Source organism: Pelecanus crispus, chromosome 2, assembly GCF_030463565.1.
Source record: "Pelecanus crispus isolate bPelCri1 chromosome 2, bPelCri1.pri, whole genome shotgun sequence".
Lineage (NCBI taxonomy): Eukaryota > Metazoa > Chordata > Aves > Pelecaniformes > Pelecanidae > Pelecanus > Pelecanus crispus.
Window position 1 is genome coordinate 94444429 of NC_134644.1, and position 23559 is coordinate 94467987.

Sequence of the window (23559 nt, forward strand, 5' to 3'; positions counted from 1 at the left end):
TGGTTCCATTTTTAGATATCACAACTTCATTTATTCTGAGAGAACAGCCTTAAAAGTAACCTGCATTATCACTTCACAAAGACGGATCTTTTTAAAACCTAAGAGCAAATGATACTTACCAAACACAAGGATGAACAACGTATTTAAAGATACCACCCAAAAGACATGTTCCTGTGAGGAGTATGGGGGAAGGAGGGAGGAAGACGACAAGGAAACAGTACATAAATGTCAGCCATTTAAATAGATGACTTTACTTTTGTATCTAAACTTCTTATTTCAACTGCCTATTATTACCAGAACTTGCACATCTCATGTTAGAGCCAAGAAATTTGCTCTACCACAAAGACCAAAACATGCAGGACAGATTATGAAAGCATCTGTTTACGTTCACAGACATTTGCTTAGATAAGAGCACTTATATTTGCTTTGACACTCTTATTTTGTAAAAATAAGGTTTTAGTATCAATATAAACAGTTCCACCCCTAAAAACAATTACATGAAATGTATGTGGATATTTGTTTTAGAAGTGAGAAAATGTTCATCTGAACTTTTAACAATTAGACTTTGCCACAAGAAACCTGTTAACAAAACTGATAGCTCTCACTGTAGAAATGACAGCATGTCTCTATTTTTTAATATTACTTTTGGCTAAGATGTGAACTCAGCCATAAGTACACTAGAATTTTAATTCTTTTTATATTAGTATTTAAGGTCAATCAATAATGACATAATAAGCTACGTTATTTTAAACATGAGACTTTACATTAAAATATCAGACATTTTATTTCAGACATGAGACATTTATCCACTACAGTATCTAATAAACACTTTCACATTTAAGAATTGTAGTTCTTTCACACATTAAATAAAGCAAAATTTAGACTGCTGGAAGAGAGCACAGATCTTTTTTCCCTTTAAAATATAAATTACTTCTCTTTTTAAAATAAGTGATCTGGCAGATGATACCCAATCAACGGAGCTGTGATGGGTTAAAGTTTTGTTGCCATCGACTCTTTGCGCTCCCTCTCCCCTGACCCTGAAGTCAGAGCTAGACACCTCCAACTGTCAGGTAAGATGGACAGCAGAGAGTGAGCGCCCTTCAAATAAACTGTAACAAAGCCCACTAGAAGATACCCATTATATCTAAGTGTTTGTCACGGAGCAAATCAACACAGGTTCATCCACACACCAGTGTTAAAAAGCCAACAGCCTTTTTAGGAGTGCTTTGCTAAATTATCATAATCATAAAGATTTTTGGAACAAATTTAAAAGATATGTGCTCCACAAAACAGACTATAGTGAAGATTTAAAGAACGATTTGATGCTGACAACAGTTAAAATAATATTCAACAGGGGAAAAATTCTAAGGAGGAACAAAAAAAAACCCCAAATAAAAATCAAGAAACATAACTGAAGATCATAAATTTTAAAACCTAGTCTACACTAAAAATTCACTAGGGGTGTCTGGTGGTATTAGGGCAAATCAGAGAAGTCTGAATGAGGACACTATTTTAATCATAACATAAAGAGCAAAACTTAAGGCTAGAATAGATACGTATTTTCAGTGTATGCTTTTTTAAAGGGTCTAATATTTATTTAGAGTGGAGTATATGATCCAAAGCTACCTATGTCTTAAGAAATACCACTTTTATGACACACACACACAAATCTACCCTGTGAAACTCCTAAAAAGACAGTTTGCTTGAACGTGACATCATATGTATTTTTTAAAGAGACTTTCAAATCATATGAAAATAGGGACTTCAAACAGAATGATGTAATTTTAAAAAATACAGTTTACTTTTTTTAAAAAAGTGCCTTCTATAGAAATCCTCGAAACACAGTATTTCACTTACTAAAAAAACCAGAGATCCATCAAGTCCAAGCATCTGTGAAGATAAGAAAGTTAATTTTATTTACTCTTCAGAAAAACTAAACAACGCACATCTAAAATAAGCTTCATAGAAGCCTCTTTCACACCAACTTTTAATGTCCAATATGGTCAAAAGCTTTTTTTATTGCTCAACCAACAGAACCTGGACATAAATTCTTAAAGATAAAGATAGGAACTAAGTTCTTGTTCAACACAGTAAACTCAGTTGATCAAAGGCAGTGATATACATGTGGAATATCTTAATACACATGTATTTATATATGGCAAACCAAACACAGAACCATAGAATCGTTTAGGTTGGAAAAGACCTTTAAGATCATCCAGTCCAACCATTAACCTAACATTACCAAGTCCATCACTAAACCAATTAAGGGTAGAGTAATAATTTCATGTTTCCTTGCTTGGTGGCTGGATTATTTTTTAATGAAAGTAAAAACTAGGAATCGTTAAGATTGGAAAGGACCTCTAAGATCATCAGTCCAACCATCAACCCAACACCACCATGCCCACTAAACCATGTCCCAAAGTGCCACATCTACCCGTTTTTTGAACACTTCCAGGGATGGTGACTCCACCACCTCTAGGAGGTTATTAGATTTATAAGCTATTTCTCTCCAAGGACTTTGAAGACTCTGACAAAGATTTTGTATTTACAAAAGATTCTAGTGATTGAACTGTTAATTAAAAACATGTTTAAACAACTCAATATTAAAATACAAGAGCAAATTTTTTCTTTGCTTCCTAATTGCAAAGTATCAGTTTATGTTGCACTGAAAAAAGTCAAAGGCTAATATTTTACCTTCAATGTATAAAAGCAACTAGTAACGGGATAATGTTGCTACACTGTATGTAATTAAGTTTAAAACAGAACTGGTTTACAGCTAGGGAAGACAGAAACCAAATCCTCCATCACTGTGAACAGCTGTTACGGGAAGTGTCCACAGAACAGCCAAAACCAGAGCTTCTACTAAAACAAAAAACAAACCCAAAAATCTCCTCTTTCCCCCAACTTCAAGGATTTCTTACTATTTCAGCCCAGACATGCCTACTCCACGATTACTGCTGTTAAGTACCAGGTTCAAGGCTATTTTGTACCAGGATTTTGCACTAAGTTAAAGTTGCACATATTTTACAAAGTAAACCAAGATGCAAATATTTTTGAAAATTCAGAAAGCTTGCATGCTATTTTCACAAGGTGAAACAGCAGAAAAGCCTACCCCACTTTTGATACTAAATGCCAACTAGATGTCTATTCCTATGCCAGAACACAGGATTGGAAATGGTTGTAAGAGTTTGCTGAAACTGATTTCTATATTCATGGAGAGGCATCAAAGTATTTTCAATTAGGAGTACATCAACACTTCCCAGCACATAAATGGGATTCAGAAATACACCACCTTCATCTTGAGATACACAGTAGAATGGTTCTGAAACCTGAATTTCTGTATGTCCTTTTTCACTAAATATCTTTCAAAACAAACCAAGTTTTCACTAGATAGAAAACAAAGGTCAAGACTAGTCCCTCACGATGAAAACTATACTTCTACTACACTGCAATCAAGGCAACAACTATACCACAGCCCAGGAACACAGTGAGTAGCTTTACAACTGTCTGCCATAGGCACTAGGGATGCTACTAAATCATGTGAAGCTGCTGTATCTACCTTCAGGTAGATTTTGCTGCATGCAGTGAGCTTTGAAGTCAGATGTTGGCTACTTCTAAGCCAGCTACAAAAAACTAGTTCTTGAGTCTCTACACTACTCTATTATTACAGTGTACATGCATCTCATGCTCTAATTATGGAATTTGTGATCCATAAACAAAACAGAAGCAATGTTACATTAAAATGCTCCTTTTTTTTTAAGAAATAAATTTGTCTCTTGCAGATATGTAAATAAAGCAAATTAACCAGAAATTTTGGTTCTCTCTTTTCTTTAGTTTAATGCTTTCATGAATACAAAAATTAAGCATTAAACTATATATAACGCAACACCTATTGTGCTCCTAATCTGGCTTAGCATTCTCAATGTAAGCTGCAATTCATTTCTAAACCTGACCAAGCGGAAGACTTCAGAAAAGTCTGTGCTAAAACATGTTTTAAGCTACTACTGTATTTCAAATCAAAGAAATGCCTTTTTGATAGTTAACAAGTAGCATAATAGCATTTTGGTTTTAATACAATGACTTTTTTAGACCACTGAAGCCTCTTACTAATAGTTTTCACACTAGACAATGGTATCCAAATTATCCCAAATGGGTTTTAACACAGCAATATTACAAATCATTTCAAGTATGAGTCTGAATTATTCAATTCAAGAAAATGATTCTTACTCACTCGCTCCCAAGTAAGCTCTTCTGCTGCGCGATCCCATTCCAAAGCATTCCAGTTCATGTCATCTGAGGAGACAATGGCCATTTTTACAGCTGTTACGCTCGCCCAAAACTAGATGTAACCACTCCATGCTATGTTTTAAATGAACAAAGACTTAAGTGCATAACATTCAACTCATAATTGCTGATAGCTTTATATCAAGAAAGTGCTTCATCACTCAAAAGAAATATATGAAATTTGCAAAAACAAGATAAATAAGCTGAAGTGGGAATTTACACAGCTTCCTTGAATTATCACAGTCCTATTTTCAATGGCTTCATTTATATTTAAAAAGAACGAGAACATTACTGTTTTGAGTCACCTGTTACCTTGTGCTCCATTGTTTGGATCTGCTGCATCTTCTACTGCAGCATCTTCTTCATCTTCATTATCCTCCTCCTCTTCATCTACTTGTTCTTCTTGAATTTCAGGGTTCTCACCTACAACTACATTCTCAGCAGCTGGGTTAGCAGGTTGATCAAGCACAGCATTTTCAACACCTCCATTTACAACAGCCTGAGCCTGCAGAAACAGTATTAAGTATTGTTAACTTGATCAACCTCTCTCTGTACTTTTATCCTCTATATAGAAAAAACAAACAGCGTTAAAAAATTTTAATAATGTATTTTTTAGATAAGCATTAAATTTGGGACCACTAAACCTTTTAAAAGAGGAAGAGAAACATTCAGACTTCTTCAAGGAGTAGCTGAGGTTGGAAAGGGCCTCTAGCGATCATCTAGTCAACCCACCTGCTCAAGCAGGGCCAGCTACAGCAGGTTGCTCAGTGCTGTTTCCAGTTGGCTTTTGAGTAACTCCAGAGATGGAGACTTCACCACCTCTCTGAGCAACCTGTTCCAGTAATTGATCACACAGTAAAAAAAAAAAAACCAAACAAAAAAACCAAACCAAAACCCAAAACCAAACACCACATCTGTTTGGGGGTTTTTTGTTAGTTTGTTTTTTTGGGTTTGGGGTTTTTTTTCGTCTAAATGGAATTTCCTGTATTTCAATTTGAGCCTACTGACTCTTGTCCTGTCACTCAATACTGCCAAGATGACCCTGGCTCTGTCTTCTTTACATCCTCCCATCATGCATTTATACACACTGATAAGGTCACCCTGAGCCTTCTCATCTCCAGGCTGAACAGTTCCAGCCCTTTCAGCCTCTCATCGTATGTGAACTGCTCCAGTCCTTTAATAATTTTTGTTGGCTCTTCACTGCACTTGCTGCAGTATGTCCAGGTCTTTGGTACTGGGGGAGCCTAGAACTGGATCCAGCACTCCAGATGTGGTCTCACCAGTGCTCAATAAAGGGGAACTCTCTTGATCTTATTAAAACTATCATATTAAAAAGATGATAATTCAAGGACAACCCAAGTCAGTCATCAAGCTGAGGATCTCTGTCTTTAAAAGATTGAAATGTATTACAAAAGAAACCATTTTAATTATTTCCCCCCATGCACATATTGCTTACATCATCTTTTCTCCTGCCCAACAGGCTCCTGTAAGCACTAAAGGGGTGCATGTGTGTGCGTTGGGGGGTGGGGGGAGGGCAGGGAAGCTCCAACTTCAGGTTTCAGCAAAACCTCCAACTGTTTTGAGAACAGTGAATTGTTACTCCATGAACTACTGAAATACTTATGGAAAAGACAAGACAAAAGCAAGCTGCATCTTCATTGACTATGGCTGACAATTCACCTTTATATGCACAAAATTATCTTAAAACAAGTGTAAAGATAGACATAAGAATCTAAACAATGTTAAAGTTACTTTACAAAAATTATACTATAACAAATCCATTAGCATTCCATTTTACAGAACTTCAAAAACATAACAGTGGTGTCACTGAGTTTATACAGGAACACATGCTCAACTTCTGCTAATGTACAAATAAAGATACACAGCAGTAAAATAACATTATTGTTGGGTTCTGATAATGTATTTATTCACAAAAACACATTTTCTAAATTTATCATGAACTACTGAGCAGTTAAGTTTTACCTCATTTTGCTGACCAACACCATTGAGTGGCTGTTGCTGATTTTGTTCCAACCACTGTGGTGCTCCTCCATGGACAATCTGTTCACGTAACCAAACAAGGCTGATAAATGCACACAGCGTGCATGTTACCACAAAACAGCCCTGCAAACAGTCAGCCAGTAAGTTCTCCCTGTTAAAGAAAGAAAAAAAAAAAAAGACAAATATATTTTGCTAATAAGACTAAACTTAGTCACTTTTAACTACCACAAACACATCCTCCTAGTCAAAATCAACAAATAAACTGGTATTTGTGCAAAAAGCTGAATTTATTTATGTCTAGGTGAAGAAAGTATCTAGATGTAATTTTTACTTAATTTAAAAAAAAAATCTGTTCAAAGAAGGTTTCTTTTAGGAGGCCTGTATGCATCTGTGTAAAAACAGTTTTAAGTGCCAAGATAAATACCAATTTGGAAAAGGTTTTATTTCCCTCTGGTTTGGTTTGTGAAATTACTACTGTTTAAACATAAATATTCCTGCAAAACAGGATCTGACTCATTATGAAGAGCTTCAAGAGTAGTTCAGGAAAAACAATCTTCAAGAATAGCAAAGGAAACACAATAGTCACTAAGTAAATGATTTGCTACAGTAACAAAAAAAAAAATCTTTTTAAATAGCTAGATGCATAATATCCAGTCCACTGAAACATTTTATCTGCTGAGCTACCCTAACCAAAAGAATGGAACTGCAGGGTTTGCTGGCAGCTGCACTACATTTTGGGAATTCTTTTATCCCAGATATTATCTCTATACTTTAAAAATCCTGATCTATCAAGTCATATATAACTGTAAAGCAGCAGCAAAACAAAGTTCAGTTAGCCAACTGAAACTAGGGTTTCATGCAATGCAAGAGGTACTTAAATTGGCTTAGGAAACCCTCATCCCTAACTTCAGGTACCCCCTCCCACTTGTTTCCACCCTTACACTATTGCTTGGCCATAGTGAATTTGCTCAGGAAACTAACCAACTACAGTACCTTCTTTAAAATAAGAAATACACCACCACAGCACGCTGCCATCCCCAAAGAAGTATCAGCCTAGCTCTCCATGCAGCTGCACAAACACTTGTGTCTACACAGCACAGTGAATACCATGGGGACAAGAAGTCCAAAATGAAAAGATGACAGAAGATGCTACTGAAATTGACTCTGCCAAAGAAATACACATCAAAGCACAGCTTCACATGACATTAAAATCTGACAGATACTCGAGTCCTTTATTTTCTCCCTAGACTGTAAAAGACACAAGAAGAGGTGCTCTAGGTCCAGTTGTTTCAGATTCTTCTCAGAAAAATGAAAATAAAATCTACACTTACTGGGAGATAACAGGAAAAATGCTATCACTAATCTCAAGCATTAATAAAAATTAATTAAAGGTAACATGACCTGATGTCTCAAATCAAATAGCCCAACTGAGATGACTTAGCTGAACTACACAGGACATTCATTCAAAATATGCTTGACTTGCAACTGATTCTACTCAAACTGAGTGTCAGTTCCTCAGGTTCAAGATAACGAAAAAAGTAAGAACCAGTCTGAAGCTCTGTTGTGTTGGTATTTATTGATTCTTTAAGTAATATTGATTTAGAAAAGACAAAGACAGACAATATTCAATAGCATATGGTGATTGAAGCATTAGAATCTAAGTGTCAGCTAGAAGGCAGTCTGAAAAAAAAAATCCCTATCACATAAGAGACTCAAGATGGCTAAAATTAAATTCAAAATATAAAAATGTAACAAAGCAAACAGAATGTGACATTATTAGCAGTGGCATCTGATTTAAACTGTAGAAATTAATTTTTTAAATTATTAAGTATAATTTTGCAGCATAAATTTTCTTGACATCAAATATAAATCTTCATTAACCAGGGCCCATTTTGTAAAGTCAGTTTTCCATCTCCAAAGATCCTGAATAACAGAACTTCAAAGTGAAATGATTTCTACTGTAATACTGTTGGCCATACATCTTGTTATGCAAAGGGTAACGGGCAGCTGTTTGCATTTGATGATGGAAGATAACAAGCATAACTGGAAGAAAGGGACCCCAAGTTCCAAAGCAACCATCTTCATGGTAATCTGACTAGAAAAGTTATTTATATCAAACTGTTTTAAGTACTTACGTTGACAGAATATCTAATGGCAGTGTCAGTAGTGAGCTCACAGAGCCAGTAAACAAGCACTTGTAGATACGACCTGTATGAAGAAACAGAAGCGTGGTATGAATTAGATTTTGGTTATAGCCTCACTTAGAAAGGACCATAGGTATGCTCTTTTCACCTGGTGTCCTAACTAAATTCATGACAAGAAAAAAAAATCTCAACTTTCAGTGAAATAACAGAACTCAAGACCATATACAAACACGTGGAAAAAAGCTGTATTTATTTTAGCTGAACATTCTTGATAAAGTATACATTCAAAGTGTAAGAATTGCCATACTAGGTTAGACCCAAGATTCACCTAGATCTGTCTCCAGCACTGGTCACACCAACAGATGCCTAAGGAAGAATATGGAAACGGGTTACAAATACTTGCAGCAATACTTCCTCAGTACGTTCTCATATGCTTCATGCAAAGCGGCTCAGTTCCTGAGCCATAGTATCTCAGTGCTAATTAATCCTTGATGGAACACAAAAGAGACCAGGGCTATAGCTGATCTCATGAAAATGTTCAGTCTCATGGTAGTCAGTACTACTTACACATTTTATATTGAACAGTCACTGAATCAAATTTAGCAAGGTGACACTGATCCTCTGCTGCCAGTGAGTTGCAATAATTTGCCTCTGCCTACTATCTAGCTACACAGTGGGGGAACTTCAAAGGGGCAAGATACCACTGTGAACTCCGACAGGCTGAAAAGGTCAAAGAACACAAAATGCCTTATAACTCCCAGTTACACTACACTGGTAGGAAACCAGATTAACAAAACTCATTGTGAGATTTTATGGAATAGGAAGGGGGTCTTGTTACACAAAATCTCTAAACAAACTGATCTCTAAGCAAGCTATTTTTCCTCACAGATGTCACTTGCTCACTCTCATACAAGCACTAAGACATGCATGCCCAAGTAGTCTGTACAGGATAACTTGTGGGCAACATGGAAGACAAAGGACACCGGCTAGTAAATCCTCATCATATCTCTTGGATTATTCTTGATTGGCATTTATGAACCGATTTGAGACTTGCCTTTTATACTCTTTATGAGTGGATGCCGTTTGGGATCTTTGCCTCATTGCTTTATTTCATCCCTCTTGAGCCTGAGGCAAAATTCACAGTTCTCCTGTTTTCCTTATCTATGTATCTTGTAACTTCAGTCCTGTTCTTTATTTTCCTGACACCTTATCTTTAGTCTGTTCTCCCTCGATTTGAATGAAATCACATATACAGTGCTCTTTGGCAAACAGGAAATACTCCTTTTAGCCCTTCTTCTGCTCGTTCTTGTGCTCACATACACAGTTCCATTCATGCTTTACTCATGCCAATTTAAGTAGTTGTATTACACATCTCTACAATTTTAACCACTACACAATTACACGAAACAGGTATACAACCATTCTCATCAGCTTTTTTTTTTAAACGGCAACTGAATCACTCCAGAAAAATACATTTATGTGCCATATCGCTATGTGAACAGTGATTTCTAAAATCTGAGATAAAGGAGGCACTTTGGACAATCCAACTCCCACTCTAGCATTTCCTACTGCCTTAGTGTACACATTCACTTTACTCAGTGCGTACACCTCCTTCTTACCCCACGTACTGTATAGGTACCTTGGGTATTTCACTCTAGGAACCATGCAGCTAAATACAATTATCACAGAGAATAAAACCACTTTGGATTAAATTGGCCCAATTAATCCCACTTCTCTGAACAGATCATAGCAAATTGTGTAATTGGCTTTTTTCATCTACTAATGTAAATACGCTTTGTGCTAACAGAATAGCAACAGCATATCAGACCCTGCTGGGATTAGGCTGAGAGTATGCACAGAGAAAATAATTCCTTTAACTCAACCATACAAGATGGGTATGCAATAAAGCAGTGAAATTACCAAAAAAGAATGTAGAATTTATCCCACAATAGGATAACTGCAATCTGGAAGGCAGATTTGTTCAACCATACATCTAGTTCAGTATGTTTGACAAGTTTTTTATGCTGCACCTTTTTCTTCCAGATATAAAATAATGAGAAGAATACTTCATTGTGAAGCCAGCCACACATAATTATGTAAGCCATATGACAGAAACAGGGAAGGCAAAAGATTACATTGAAAAGTATTTAAATATTACAGAAAATTAAAGATTACATTAAAGGCATTTAATGTAAGAAGACAAGACCTATACAAAATCAGACAGATCCTGACAAATTTAAAAAACGAATGGATTTTCCAAGGTTTGTTAGACTGGATGGCTCTATCATGTTGGATATGTTCCTGTGCAAATATATTACCCTTCACAATACATTAATTCTTAAAGGAATCCATAAACAGGGGTACATGTGCAATGTTAGAAACTAATTAAGACAAAGTAAAAAAAAACCAGTCACTTGTAAATCAAAATCATAAGTCAGTTATGTTGCTTAGTAAATAAGTATTAAAATCCAAAAATGATGTTCGTATAAAAAGAAAGACACAAAGGAAAAATCAACCACCAAAAAAACACCACCTACAACTTAGTTATATAGTTTTGGGTGTTGACTTCCAGCATTTCAGTATTACTGAAGAGCCAGCATCGGATTTTCAGACAGTTATGACATGTAACTACCTTAATTAATCTACTGAATATGAAAAAAACCCCAAGATTCATCTAAAAACCCAAGGAAGAAATTTGAAATATTTTTTCGTTTCAATGTAAATCTTGTTTATTCTATGCCCAGAAAAGCTCTCTTTCTCACACAGGAAGGACAGACTGCAGAAACAGGACCACTCTTTTATAGCTGATGGCAGTATTGCACTATTCTCAAACTAAGCCAATGCCAGCTAGAAATAAAAGCACAGAACATATTAACAAACTGTCCAAGGAGATGCTTTTACTGGCTCCCTGCTCTTTTGTTCAAGGGGTACATTACTGTTTGTAAAGATGCACTTCCAATCATTTCCTTGACTGAACACTATATCCCTTTTGCCTTTTTTCATCTTCTCTATATTTTTAGCTTGTTGAAACATCAATAGTTCTCTTTCCATTTGTATTTGAAAAGTGAATTTCAAACTGGATACTACAGTAACTTAAATGTGTGCTCTCTTTTTCTGTTCAATTTCTTTACTACTTTATAGTAGTAGAGTTTATTACTCATCAATTTATGTATGACTATACAGGAATTTCACTTTTCATACTAAAAAAGAATATTGCCCTTTCATTTATAAGTGGTTAGAAAACCCAGGACAATTCTTCTAATCTAATATTAATATATGGTATAAAATCTACATGGAAGTTTTTATTTGAAAGAAGATAATTGAAAAGAGCTATTTTATTGGAATAAGAATCCCTTTTATGCATTTTCTCCTATCTCTTAACACCTTCCTGCATTGCACTACTGGCTTAAGAGTCAAATAGCTAGAACTTATGAGAGAAAATAAGTGAAACAATGTCTTTGAATTTATGATTTATTTTATTTAAATAAACCAACAATGGTCTCACAAAACTTTGTTGCAGGAAGTGGTATATTTTCCTGCCTATAAGAATATTACAGTACAAAAAAATTAATACTTACATGCAGTAAGAGGTACTACGCCCAACCATGCAAAGGCCACAAGTGTATAATGAAACCAGTATCGTATTGCTGTGCCAATACTTGTAACCAGTCCAGCAAAGATGTCTTGGATTGGAAGCCGTGAAGGCATATCTGGGGAATAAACTGTGTAGAAAAGGCACTTATGAAACAGTTCTTTCTTTAAAGAAGCATTTATGTAACAGTCCTGCCAACTACAAAATGTTGTAATTGACAAAAGCTTACTAGAAGAGTAACCATATATTTTATAGATTCCCAAGAGATGACACCAAACAAATAACAAAAAATTTCACATCACATATTTGTTACATTGTGTAATGAGTGGAATGGAAAAATTAATAAACTCCACGCTAGTTTTTGACTTAAGAGAAGTTTTCTTAATAGCTTTGTTTATCAACTGTAAACTCTGATTATCTCAAAATAAGCTCAAGCATGCACAAAAAAGCATATTCTAAATTCAGTAGCCCTCCCACTCAGCACTCCCTCAAAGATATCCCTGTCTGTTACTTATAAACCTAGTTCAAGAGAAGAGCACAAGGAACAAGAGAAATTAGCAATTTTGCATACTATTAATGTGTGAGATAATTCAGATTCCACTTCCTATCCAACAGCACCAAAAAAAAGAAAAAAAATCAGCAAAATAAAAGTACCACAGAGACAGGAAAACTGAAGAGAGCTGTTTAAGTATGTACAGACATTGAAATTTACACAGAATTACTTTTACTTTCCATAGATACCTATTTCATACCATGCAAGATTTCTTCTAAGGTCACCCCTATTACAGAACATAATGCAAATCTCTCAGCCTGTATAGACATTTTCATAATAGTAAATTTTCTTGACTTTTTAAGTTCAACACCTGTATATCACATTAACCCATCCCTACTCAAAAGCCAAGAAAAACAGTGACAGGGCTGCTTCTTTTGCAAACAATTAGAAAACATCTATCTCTAACAATTTCATTAAATTTAGTTAGCTTCTACACACTTATATGGATGCCAAGAAGTGGTAATGCACAGTATCAATAACAGATTTGAATAAAGATGATAAACTGCAGTTAGGAGTTGCACAAAGACATTGCTGCCTGGATATTCAACAGTTATGCTGGAAACAGCTGAGCTTGAAGACTTTAACACATTTAATTAGTGGACTTTTTTAAATCACCACATACTTTTAACTACATAAAGGAACTCAATTTTTATAAGAACTACTAGAGAAAAGTTTTCCATCCCTCTCATGGACAATCCTTCGACTCCCCATCATCCTCAACCTTCCTCCATCCCTTAATTCCCATCCCAGTAATCTTTCCTCAATCAGTTTGAGAAACCAATTTCGTACATTATTTACCACAGTTCCTCCAAATAAAAATATCTCTACTGGAGGCCAATTAAAGCAACAGTTTTTTCTATTACTGCATGAAATTCAAACAGACTTTGGCTGAGCATAAGTGAGCTTTAGTTCAACATTTGAGCTGTCCAGGCCATGTTTGGCTGGTTGTTTTCTGGGGGTGGGTTTTTGTTCCACACACACCCTCCCCGGTAAGCCTAACCTTTTCAGGAACACAAATATTAATTTTGCTTCTCCAAAGCAGACAACTCAGGACAGAAATCTGCTATTACACTGACACAAATAAGGTAGGAAAAACACAAGGCTGTCTTTAGAAATTTTCCTTCTCCTAGAAAAAATAAGAAAGCAGAGAATATTGATTAGTAGTTTTCAGGGAAACAGTTTGCCAGTAGATTTCAGCTGACAAAAAAATCCAGAACAAGGGGGGTGGGGAGGGGGGGGGAAGTTCCCAATGCTCTATCTTACCAAAGTGATACCTTTATTACAGGAAACTTTCTCATCATTCCCATTTCCTCAGAGGCTATTCAGTACAAACATCACACAACTGATGATTGACAAACACAATAGGGACAATCTGCTGAACCTGAATGCTATTAATTCCCACCAAATTTCTGAAGAAATAAAACCAACTCACACTTTCAATTTAACCTCTCTTTCCCAATCTTTTCAAAGTACCAAAACTTAATCCAAATGAAAACTATACTGCCCACACAATTTCCCTTGCAAGATGATATGAAAGACGTTTAGTCACGACAAGGGCAGTACAGAAAGGAGCTCTCATCAGAGCAGTACCTGAGAAATAACAGAGGCTTTTTGAATACCTGTATGTTCTGTCAGGATAATGTAATATGTAATGACAATTATAAATATTAGCAAACCTGGACAGTTTCAGACTTCACTTTTGTTGTTGTATTAAAAAAAAGAAGAAAAAAGAAGCAACAACATCAGGAACACTGGCACTCTCTGTAGTTATAAATGCCAGCTGCACGACAGAAAAAAACCAACCAATACAGAGAGGCTCTTCCTAATCCCAAAATTCTCTTGCTCCTCTTTCCTGTCCCACACCAGCAGTAGAATCCCTGTAGAAACCCACCACCATGACAAATCATCAGCAATGTGTAACTGGTCCCAAAGCAATGGTCCAAGACTCTCCCCGTCTAAGGGCATATTCCCAATGAATGAGAACAGGCTGTGCAGGTTTAAATATGTTTATCTCCCCCATTTATGGCTAGTTCCGCCACAGGGTAAAATGTAGATGCTTTCTGAAGCATGCAAACGTTTGCGGAGAAGTCAGATATATGATCATTATAAACTAGTATAAAATACAATAGAAAGTTATCCATAGTTTTCATGTTACTGGCCAGCAGCATTTTGAAAATGCAAATCTTCCCCCTAGAAGGAAATAAAGATCCTAAAGGTGTTTTCCCAGTTTATGTTATACTTACAGACTTCATGCTTCCCACAAGTCCCTTCCTATAGCACATCATCTTACTTTTCACTGAGGGAAGCAGAGCTGCAGAAAGACAGTAGAAAAGCAATACCCTTCTGACATATGCTGTATCAAAAAAACCCTAACACTATTTATTATGAAGGCTCAAATGTTTTTCTTAGTCTTATTTTCTCCACAGCTGTCACAATGCCACTGGATCCTGTTTAATTTCTCACTATTTCCCCATCCAAGTCAGCCTGTTTATTTGCCCATAACCTAAGCAGGTGCATGCCTACTGTGGAAGAAAGCAAAACATCCTTCTTTGATTAGGTAAAACTGTTGTTTAGCCTACTTCATAGGATCTCCACACTTACAGTCCTCTTACCCATAGATTTTCTATTTACTATTACACTTGCAAGCCATTTATATGCCACCTCAGTCATCCTTGTGCACTGATTGTGAAATTTACTATATAATTCATAAGATGTGTGCTTTATAGCTCATGGGTTAAATCATTGGTTTGGTAAAACAGGGTGTCCTGGTTTCGGCTGGGATAGAGTTAATTTTCCTCCTAGTAGCTGGTATAGTGCTGTGTTTTGGATTTAGTATGAGAATGCTGCTGATTATTCTCATACTGTGTGTTCACTGATGTTTTAGTTGTTGCTAAGTAGTGCTTACACCAGTCAAGGACTTTTCAGCTTCCCATGCTCTGCCAGGTGCACAAGAAGCTGGGAGGGGGCACAGCCAGGACAGCTGACCCAAACTGACCAAAGGGCTATTCCATACCATATGACGTCATGCTCAGTATATAAACTGGGGGGAGTCAGCTGGGGGGCAGCGACTGCTGCTCAGGGACTGGCTAGGCATTGGTTGGCAGGTGGTGAGCAATTGCATTGTGCATCACTTATTTTGTATATTCTTTTATCACTATTATTATTTTCCCTTCCTTTTCTGTCCTATTAAACTGTCTTTATCTCAACCCACAAATTTTACTCCCCCCCCCCCCCCCTCTCCCCCATCCCACTGCGGGGTGGGGGGGAGGGGTGCAAACAGCTGTGTGGTGTTTAGCTGCCTGCCAGATTAAACCACAACACAGGGGTTGTAAGGTATTCTTTAGATTGCACTAGATGATCTTCAGAAGACCATTCCAACCTAAACCATTCTATGTTTCTGTGTTTTACACTCTTGAGACGTACACAGACTTTGCTCCAGACTGCTAAGGTAAAAGGAGAAAAACACCACCCCTTCTCATGCATGCCACAGGTCAAACAAAACATATGAAATGACACTTACATGTATCTCAACTTCATGTCTACTCCACACCCCGGAGCTGGCAGCAGAGGTGTTGAATTCTGTGCCAGCATGTAGTATTTTGTTTCAGAAGCTTATGTTTTTCCAAACTAGACTTTCTAGAAATGCTGAAGCTATGGACTACTGTATTAAAGTTTGTCAAAATGAACAGGTAAAAAAATTAGCCCATTATATCCTTCAATAAAATCTTAATTACTTCAGATGATGAGCCCAACAAAATGGGTCACTCAGTATAATTACATAGCTTCTTACAGATCATTTTGTACAAAATTAAAGACCCAAAGGTTTGGAACTTAATAAATTAAGTGTTATTACAACCAACATGCCATTACTGACCAATGGTTTTTGCACAAGTTACTTAAAAATATGAAGATATAATTTAATATTTTGCAATTATGTCAGAGTGATGCTTATTTTTCTCTGCCTTAAAACCTATGAACCATGAACTCTTTCACATTAAGCTAGATACACTAGTCACATCCGGAACGTTTTAAGATGATCAAAAATGTATCAAGGCTTATGGGTTAATTAAAAAACCCCCAACCTTAAGTATTTAATATGGAGAATCTCAGTGTGCTGTAGGATAGCTTAGGAGCTCAATCATCCAAATAATTCACATGAACAAATAGTTCCTGATGCAACAAACTTTCATATTAAGTTATATGTGAACAAAGGTGGCAAACACCAAGAGGAAGAACAGTAACAAACCAGGATTACAACAATACAGTGAGTTCCAAGTGCATGCAAACCTGGAATTAGTGACTTCGCATGCATAAATCAAAAGCTTATTTCAGATTATAATAATTTATAAAAAGTGAAGGACATCCTACCGACGTGGCTTCCTTCCGTTTTACAATCTTTGTATTAACTAAGCTTGTGACATCGTATCAACAACTTATGAGCAATGCAGCTGCTTAGGAAGCAGAGGGATCAACCCATCTCCAGCCAAAGATGAGGTTAGTCTACTTCCATATTTGTACGTTTATGTTAATGTTACCTTCTACAGAAAAGAGAAGTTTTGAAAACTATCTTCTCATGGGAAATACAGCCTGATCTTCTTTCATGGGTCAGTGCTTATGCATGTTTAGTGTGATTTCAAGAAAAGTGCATCATAGCACATGATAAAGTGCATGTGTGGGGAGGAAAAATATATTATAGAGTAGTTCCTCTTTAAAAACTCAGAAAGAAAATGTGCGAGTTAAAAGTGAACAAGCACCTTGACATAATTCAAAAAAGTCCAAAGCTACTTTTTTTTTAAATAGTTGTATTAATTCGTAACTTGAAGAACTGCAGAAAAGGAATGAATTTTAAACCATACAAAATTTAGCTTCAAAGTGTGCATTTGGAAATTGACTCAATTGCCTACATGACTAAACATTTTTAGAGAATGATGCTGTTATTCAAAAGAAAAATCAGTTCCTTTGTAGCCTTGCCAATATGCAAGTTGAACCTCTACTCTTTCCTTCCTTCCTTCCAAACAGTAACTAACCTAGTAGTTCAGGTGCTAAAGAAGTCAGCAGATGTTACAGAATTTAAAGACAGTAAAGGACTTAAAGAATATATGCACTAGGAATATTTTATGAATACTCCGTACACAAAAAGTTATACTAGCAAAGGAGCATTTTTGACAGAATGACAGCAACACCCTTAACAAGCAAACCAAGCTAAACTAAAAAAGTAGTTGCTGGTATCGCTGCACTATTCTCAACTTGATGCCTGTCTGCTGAAGCACAGATACTGATTATGTACATGCATTTATTCCACCACATCCCATGGTGAATTAACTTATCTGAAAGTGCTTTAAACCTGGCATGGTTATAGGCCAGTTCTGACTTCATTTTGGGTGACTGGCATATACATCAATCCCATCTCTGCCTTACCATTCTCTCTCTAGCACCTGTGACTCTTTCCCGGCTCCCACAAGCAGATCCGTCTTCCAGACTGGACATCCACATTATCTTCCAAATAAAGACGGATAAGAGAAGCTAAGGAAACCGTAACTGCATGAGTGTTGGGTGCGAGGGAAACAATGAAACAAGAGACACTGGGTAGAGAGGGCTGGAGGAATCTATGCTAGGTACCAGACATATGCTACCCCTGTGTGCAGCCTGGTAGGAAAAAAGCACACTGCAATGTGGAAAGCCAAGAAGAAAACATTACCAGATGAGAGTGCTATATCTGGGGAGTGGCCAGTGTGTGACAAGAGGATAAGCAGACCTTTGCTAGAGGCTGAATGTGGAGGAAGTACTTTACTACACAGGGAAGAAAGAGGTTCATTTATTACCAACTTCAAGGCTCCTATGAGAAGTGGTAACTTGTTAAGCCACAGCAATTCAATTATGTTTTCTCATGGCTGTAATCTGCAACTACATTACAAGCTGTGCTGGTAACAGCTATGTCAGTCAAAGATTAAACTTCTGCACGAACACCTACCTCTGTTGATAAAGGCAATGAATAAGCTTTCTAGTATCAATAGTAACACACATACAAAGTGCATTTCATTTAGAACTTCTCAGCCTCTTTTTTCTATATCCTAAGGAAAGCGCTATACATTTTTGTCTTTTTTTTCCCCATACAGAACTGGAAAGCCTTCTTTCTTCTTAATAACTAGTAAATCACTGAAATGAAGTTTTCTGGTCTTGCACGCTAAATTCTGTAGAGCACCTAGTAGCAGAATGCAATTCTGAAAGTGGCTAATGTGCTTGTAGGGAGCTCCAGAACTGGGGATTCACTCTTAAACTGCAAAGCTTCCAAACAGAAGCCATATGATGCCTTTATAAAAAACATTTAACAAATAAAACCTGCAAGCAGATGACATCTCTCTTACATTTCTTATATAGGTCTCTGTAGTATTTAAAAGAATAACTTGAAAGCATTTCTATGATCAACATAAAATATGCTGTTCTCCTCAGAATGGTAATACAGAGTTAATATTGCCCATTTTACTGCTGATCATTTAAAAATGGTCTAATGTGTTTAATTAATTGTTGGCAGAAATGGACAATTCCAAGGTTCAATATATAGAAGGAAGGTGGATTACAGGGATTTTTGGAACAGAAAATGCATGAACTAAACCATCTGGTTCCTTAGCTTTAGTTTTCTCTAACAACATACAAAACTAGTAAAGTACACTTTATTGTACCACACACCTAAATCAGCCAAACCTCATCATCTTTCCCAACTTAAGACACTTTCTACAGTGCAGATACTCGTCAGTTTAAAAAAAAAAAATTACATATCTGCACCATGAATAACCGAGTTCAGCAGCTGTAAAGAATAAGTCAGCACAAATAAATTTAACGCGTAAAATACGTTGCACAAGAACCACTTTACCTGTTCAATAGTTGATGAGCTGGCAATACTAAATAACGAGCCTAGCCTGCCATTGAGCCAAAGGACCTCACTTATTTCTACTACTACCGGTTAAAATGTAATTAAGAATCCTCTGGGAACTATATAAAGATACAGTCATTCTTTATCATAAGTTGCCTAACTTCTTCAGTTGAATCTAACATAAAAGGTGATGTAATACTGGGTAGTTACTGTATCTTGACTGAAATGCAAGAATAATTATCATTTGCATCATCTGTCACAACCATTTGAATTGAAACTGACAGAAGTCATGTGGTAGCATTGCAGGTGGATAGTTCAAAGGTAACTGAAAACTGGTTTTCAAATTCAAATTTTGCTGTGGTTTCACCTTAACATTCAGACTTCCAAACACTCAGATTTATCAATGAAGCTGAAAACACACCATCTGCTGTAATGTTGCCAACAAAAGAATGTGACTGAGGCAGTCAGAAAAGGTACAGAATAATACTTCTTTTATGGCTCGTATAAGATTATGAAAGAACCAGATTATCCGTTATTTAAACAGTTCACACAGCCTCAAATAATACACATAAGAACTGCAATTTAAACAAGAACATAGAAGTTAAAACACAAGTTTTATCATGCTGAATGAAAAAGTTATCACTTCATACATACTAAGAGAAAAAAAGAAAAGTTTGGAAAAATAAGAGCAATAAAACGTACTTACTTGGTGTGAAAGCAAATCTGTGCTTACATAATTCACAGTATTCTTTTCTGCTGTGCTTAAGCCACTGAACTAAGCTGCAATAAAAAGAGATCATATTAATACACGCTGTTACATCTCTCTGCCTTATCCCTCCATTAAGGAAAACACACCAATTCTGTTTTCAAACATATATCAGGATATTGGTACTATCAAGCGGGACTTAAATTAGCATGTTTATTAAGTCCATTTAGGCCACCAAGTAAGTTTCAAAAAGTGAAAGAGAGAAGCTGACTATGAGTAACAGTGACTCTTCAATTACATCACTTGCATTATCGATAAAGTACATTCTTTGAGTATGTTATTGAAAAGGCTAATAACTCAAAGCATATATCCTGACATGGACACCCACTAGTGACACCAATCCCTATAAATATTTCAAGATATGACACATATATGCACACACCTAAGATTTAGAACTGTTGTATTTGTGAAAGAATGGCTATTAAAATACCATCAAAAGGAATGTGTGTTATAGACCAGAATTACAAAATTTTCACTTCAGCATTTCCCTGATCATACACCTCAAAATGACCAAGGTTAGATGTTCTTTTTATTCACAACTATAAGTGGGAAGAAAAAGCCCCAGCATACTGGCTTTTCTGCTTAGTTTTCATAAAGCTGACGTATGAGCAGAACTGTAGTCCTAAACACAAACAATTATCAGTACTTTCTTTTCATGTATAATTACTAAATTCTTTGTGAACTGTAATGAACTGTCATGTACAAAAAATGTCAAAGCCCCTAACACATTTCCACTGAAAACTGGATATTCTTACTAGTTAACCTGAAGACTTAGGAAGTATTGTTTTTAGAAACATGTTAATGTATTTTTTTAAAATAAAAAAAAATTAAAAAACCCACAAAAACAGAACTCACCATTCCTGATGAATAAATTTAATACTGCCAGTACACACACAAGGATGATAGAGGGGTTTCTCAGGAGTTCCTTCAGACCGACAGACTCTGCATATATCTGCTGACAAGGACATAAAGCTTAAATACTTCTGCTTAAAGAATTCAAATTTACAAGACAAATTACACAATTAAATTCTAGAAACTCTGCCATGTAGCAAAATGAAGCCAGAATAAACTAAAGAGAATGACAGATTTCATCTGATGCAAGACATGAAGACTGAGATCACCTGAAAAAAGCAACAAGAATGTTAACTGCCTGATCGTGTTATGAAAAACTCAAAGCATGACTTATTTTATCTTTAAGATTTCTCAGAAATAGGCACATTAAAACTACATGCAGAGGTGCTCTTTGCCTAGAAAAAGTTACCACTAAAACCATATATATATATTGTTGAGGATAGTCTTCCCGAAAGTGGAGTCTTTTAAATGGAAAAATTCCATTTCAGTTTTGAACAGGTTAAACAGAGGCCGAGCAGAAGCAATTTACTAATATCTAATAATGACTTAAACACACCATTTGCTACTCTTGAACCTAACATGGATGTTCCTTGGTGCTCTTGATGAAAGGGAAAAAAACTCTGTCATAATAAACAGAAATAGGTATTTTGTGAGTTGTCTACCCAAGTTGAATAAGGCCATCCATCTAGCAGTCTACAGTCCAGTAACAAGAGAGAAAATGTTTTCCATTTCTTATTTCATAATTTCAATTTCAATAATATTTCAATAGGTTCTGCACCTTCTTTATTCTCTATTTTTGACATTTCTTAGAACTAAAGATTGCAAGATGTTTTGTGGACAAAGAAGTGAATGTAAACCTCTCCCTCTAAAGAACAGATGTCTATTTTAATACTATTCAGTTATCCAGAGCATTTAAACACATAATCAAATATAAATAAAAATACTTTATTTTCTTATTGGCAGATGCATGGCATCTTCCCTTTACCTCTCCTCTAATACTATTGCACTTTTACTTCTGTTAAGGCAGTTAACATAAAATGTTCATTTTTATGGAAGATTTAAGTTTAGGGTTTTCTCTTTTGTTAATTATTTCTCTATCAACCACCATTCAGCAAACCTGCAAGAGTGTAACAGATACGCATCAGAGATCTCTGTTAGAAAAATACCAACTTGAAGTACTGATATAAGAATAGTGAAAATATGTAATTTCAAGTCTGAATCACCTGTCTTTGTTCTTGGTTGACATCTCCAAAAGTTAATGTATTTCTACAAAAAGTTCCAAAAGGTACCAAACATAAAAATATGGATAATAAAATATTGGAGAAGTCACAATATGACCATATCCATAGCTCACACAGTATTAGCACAGTTTCTACACATAAAGAATAAGAATTCTAAGTGACTCCGGGGGGGGGGGGGGCGGGGAGAGGGAGAGGAGGAATCTATCTACAAAAGAGAGCTATGAATTCACTGATGCGGGCCAAAAACTGAGCACTAAGAGAAACAGGTATTCAATACCATAACGATGATGCTACAAGAGAGACATAAAGAGCACTTCCATCACAGCCATTATCGAGCAACGATGTATCGATGTATCGCTGCAAACATCAAGTGCCCCTGGCTTCTCTGCCGACAAGAATGACCAGAACCGCTACTTCACATAACAAATGATTCTTTTATCATAGAGAGTATTTCCAGATGGCCGCACAGGACAGGTCTCTTCAACTAACCCACAGCCACTAGCTGTGGTGTGCCCACCTTCCTCCGGCATTCCTTCGAACAGAACTATTTCACTGCAGTAAGTTGGCAACTTTGTACGCTGGATCAGCCTCATAAAGGGTCAGACAAGCACTAGAGCCAGCACAGAAGAGACAGGATGTGAAACTGCTGCTTTAAGAATACTCTGGCACCAAAGAAGCAAGTTAAAAGCATAGTGTTTTCTGAAAGACCCCCACTGCTCTCTGAACCTGCTCATTAACGGTCCATTGGCTTTCACAGCAGACTGTTCACTTATTCTCAAGACTGTTGGGAAAATAACATTATTTACTTTATTGAAAGAAAATGAATTATTTATCTGGAAAAGGATTTCCTCTGTTAGCTAACTAAACCAAGTTAAAGCTAAATTTTATTTTTTTCAAAGCTTATGAGAATTTCTAGATATTCCTGCTTGTTTTATAAATCCAAATAAACATATTATGAGTGTAACAATCTGGACTGTTAAGCAGCCGATAGCTTCAAATCAATAAACCCCGCTGAGGGTCAACATGTAAAGCTATGCATCTTATGACCTACTGTCATGTTCAGAGGGAATTCCACTGTGAATAAATGCTATTTTTCTACTTGCACGCACACTTCACATCCTGTTCTTCACGCACGTGTTTTGGAAAGAATGATCTTTGGTAATACAGTTCTTTTTTTGTTCCCCCAGAGAATGATTCTCTGCTTATCACCTCTCTGAGTGTATGTTCATCACTGTAATATCCAAAAGTGAGGACT

General features: G+C 36.2%; 1 protein-coding gene across 7 annotated transcripts in view; it reads right to left on the minus strand.

The window, feature by feature from the left end:
- MARCHF6 (membrane associated ring-CH-type finger 6) overlaps positions 1-23559 on the minus strand; it is a 56126-nt gene that overhangs the window by 30120 nt on the left and 2447 nt on the right. For 2 of the 7 annotated variants that reach the window (XM_075728158.1, XM_075728157.1), the window contains exons 1-10: positions 22822-22906; positions 21067-21163; positions 20152-20225; positions 12008-12151; positions 8421-8493; positions 6268-6436; positions 4597-4789; positions 4232-4293; positions 1858-1890; positions 120-171 (exon numbers count right to left, since the gene is read on the minus strand). In XM_075728158.1, coding sequence (XP_075584273.1) covers positions 120-171; positions 1858-1890; positions 4232-4293; positions 4597-4789; positions 6268-6436; positions 8421-8493; positions 12008-12151; positions 20152-20225; positions 21067-21163; positions 22822-22897 — 973 coding nt within the window. In that variant the 5' untranslated portion in view covers positions 22898-22906. Of the gene's footprint in view, positions 1-119; positions 172-1857; positions 1891-4231; positions 4294-4596; positions 4790-6267; positions 6437-8420; positions 8494-12007; positions 12152-20151; positions 20226-21066; positions 21167-22821; positions 22907-23559 lie in introns of those variants that run through there. The other 5 variants (XM_075728161.1, XM_075728159.1, XM_075728162.1 and 2 more) reach the window with 4 other exon arrangements.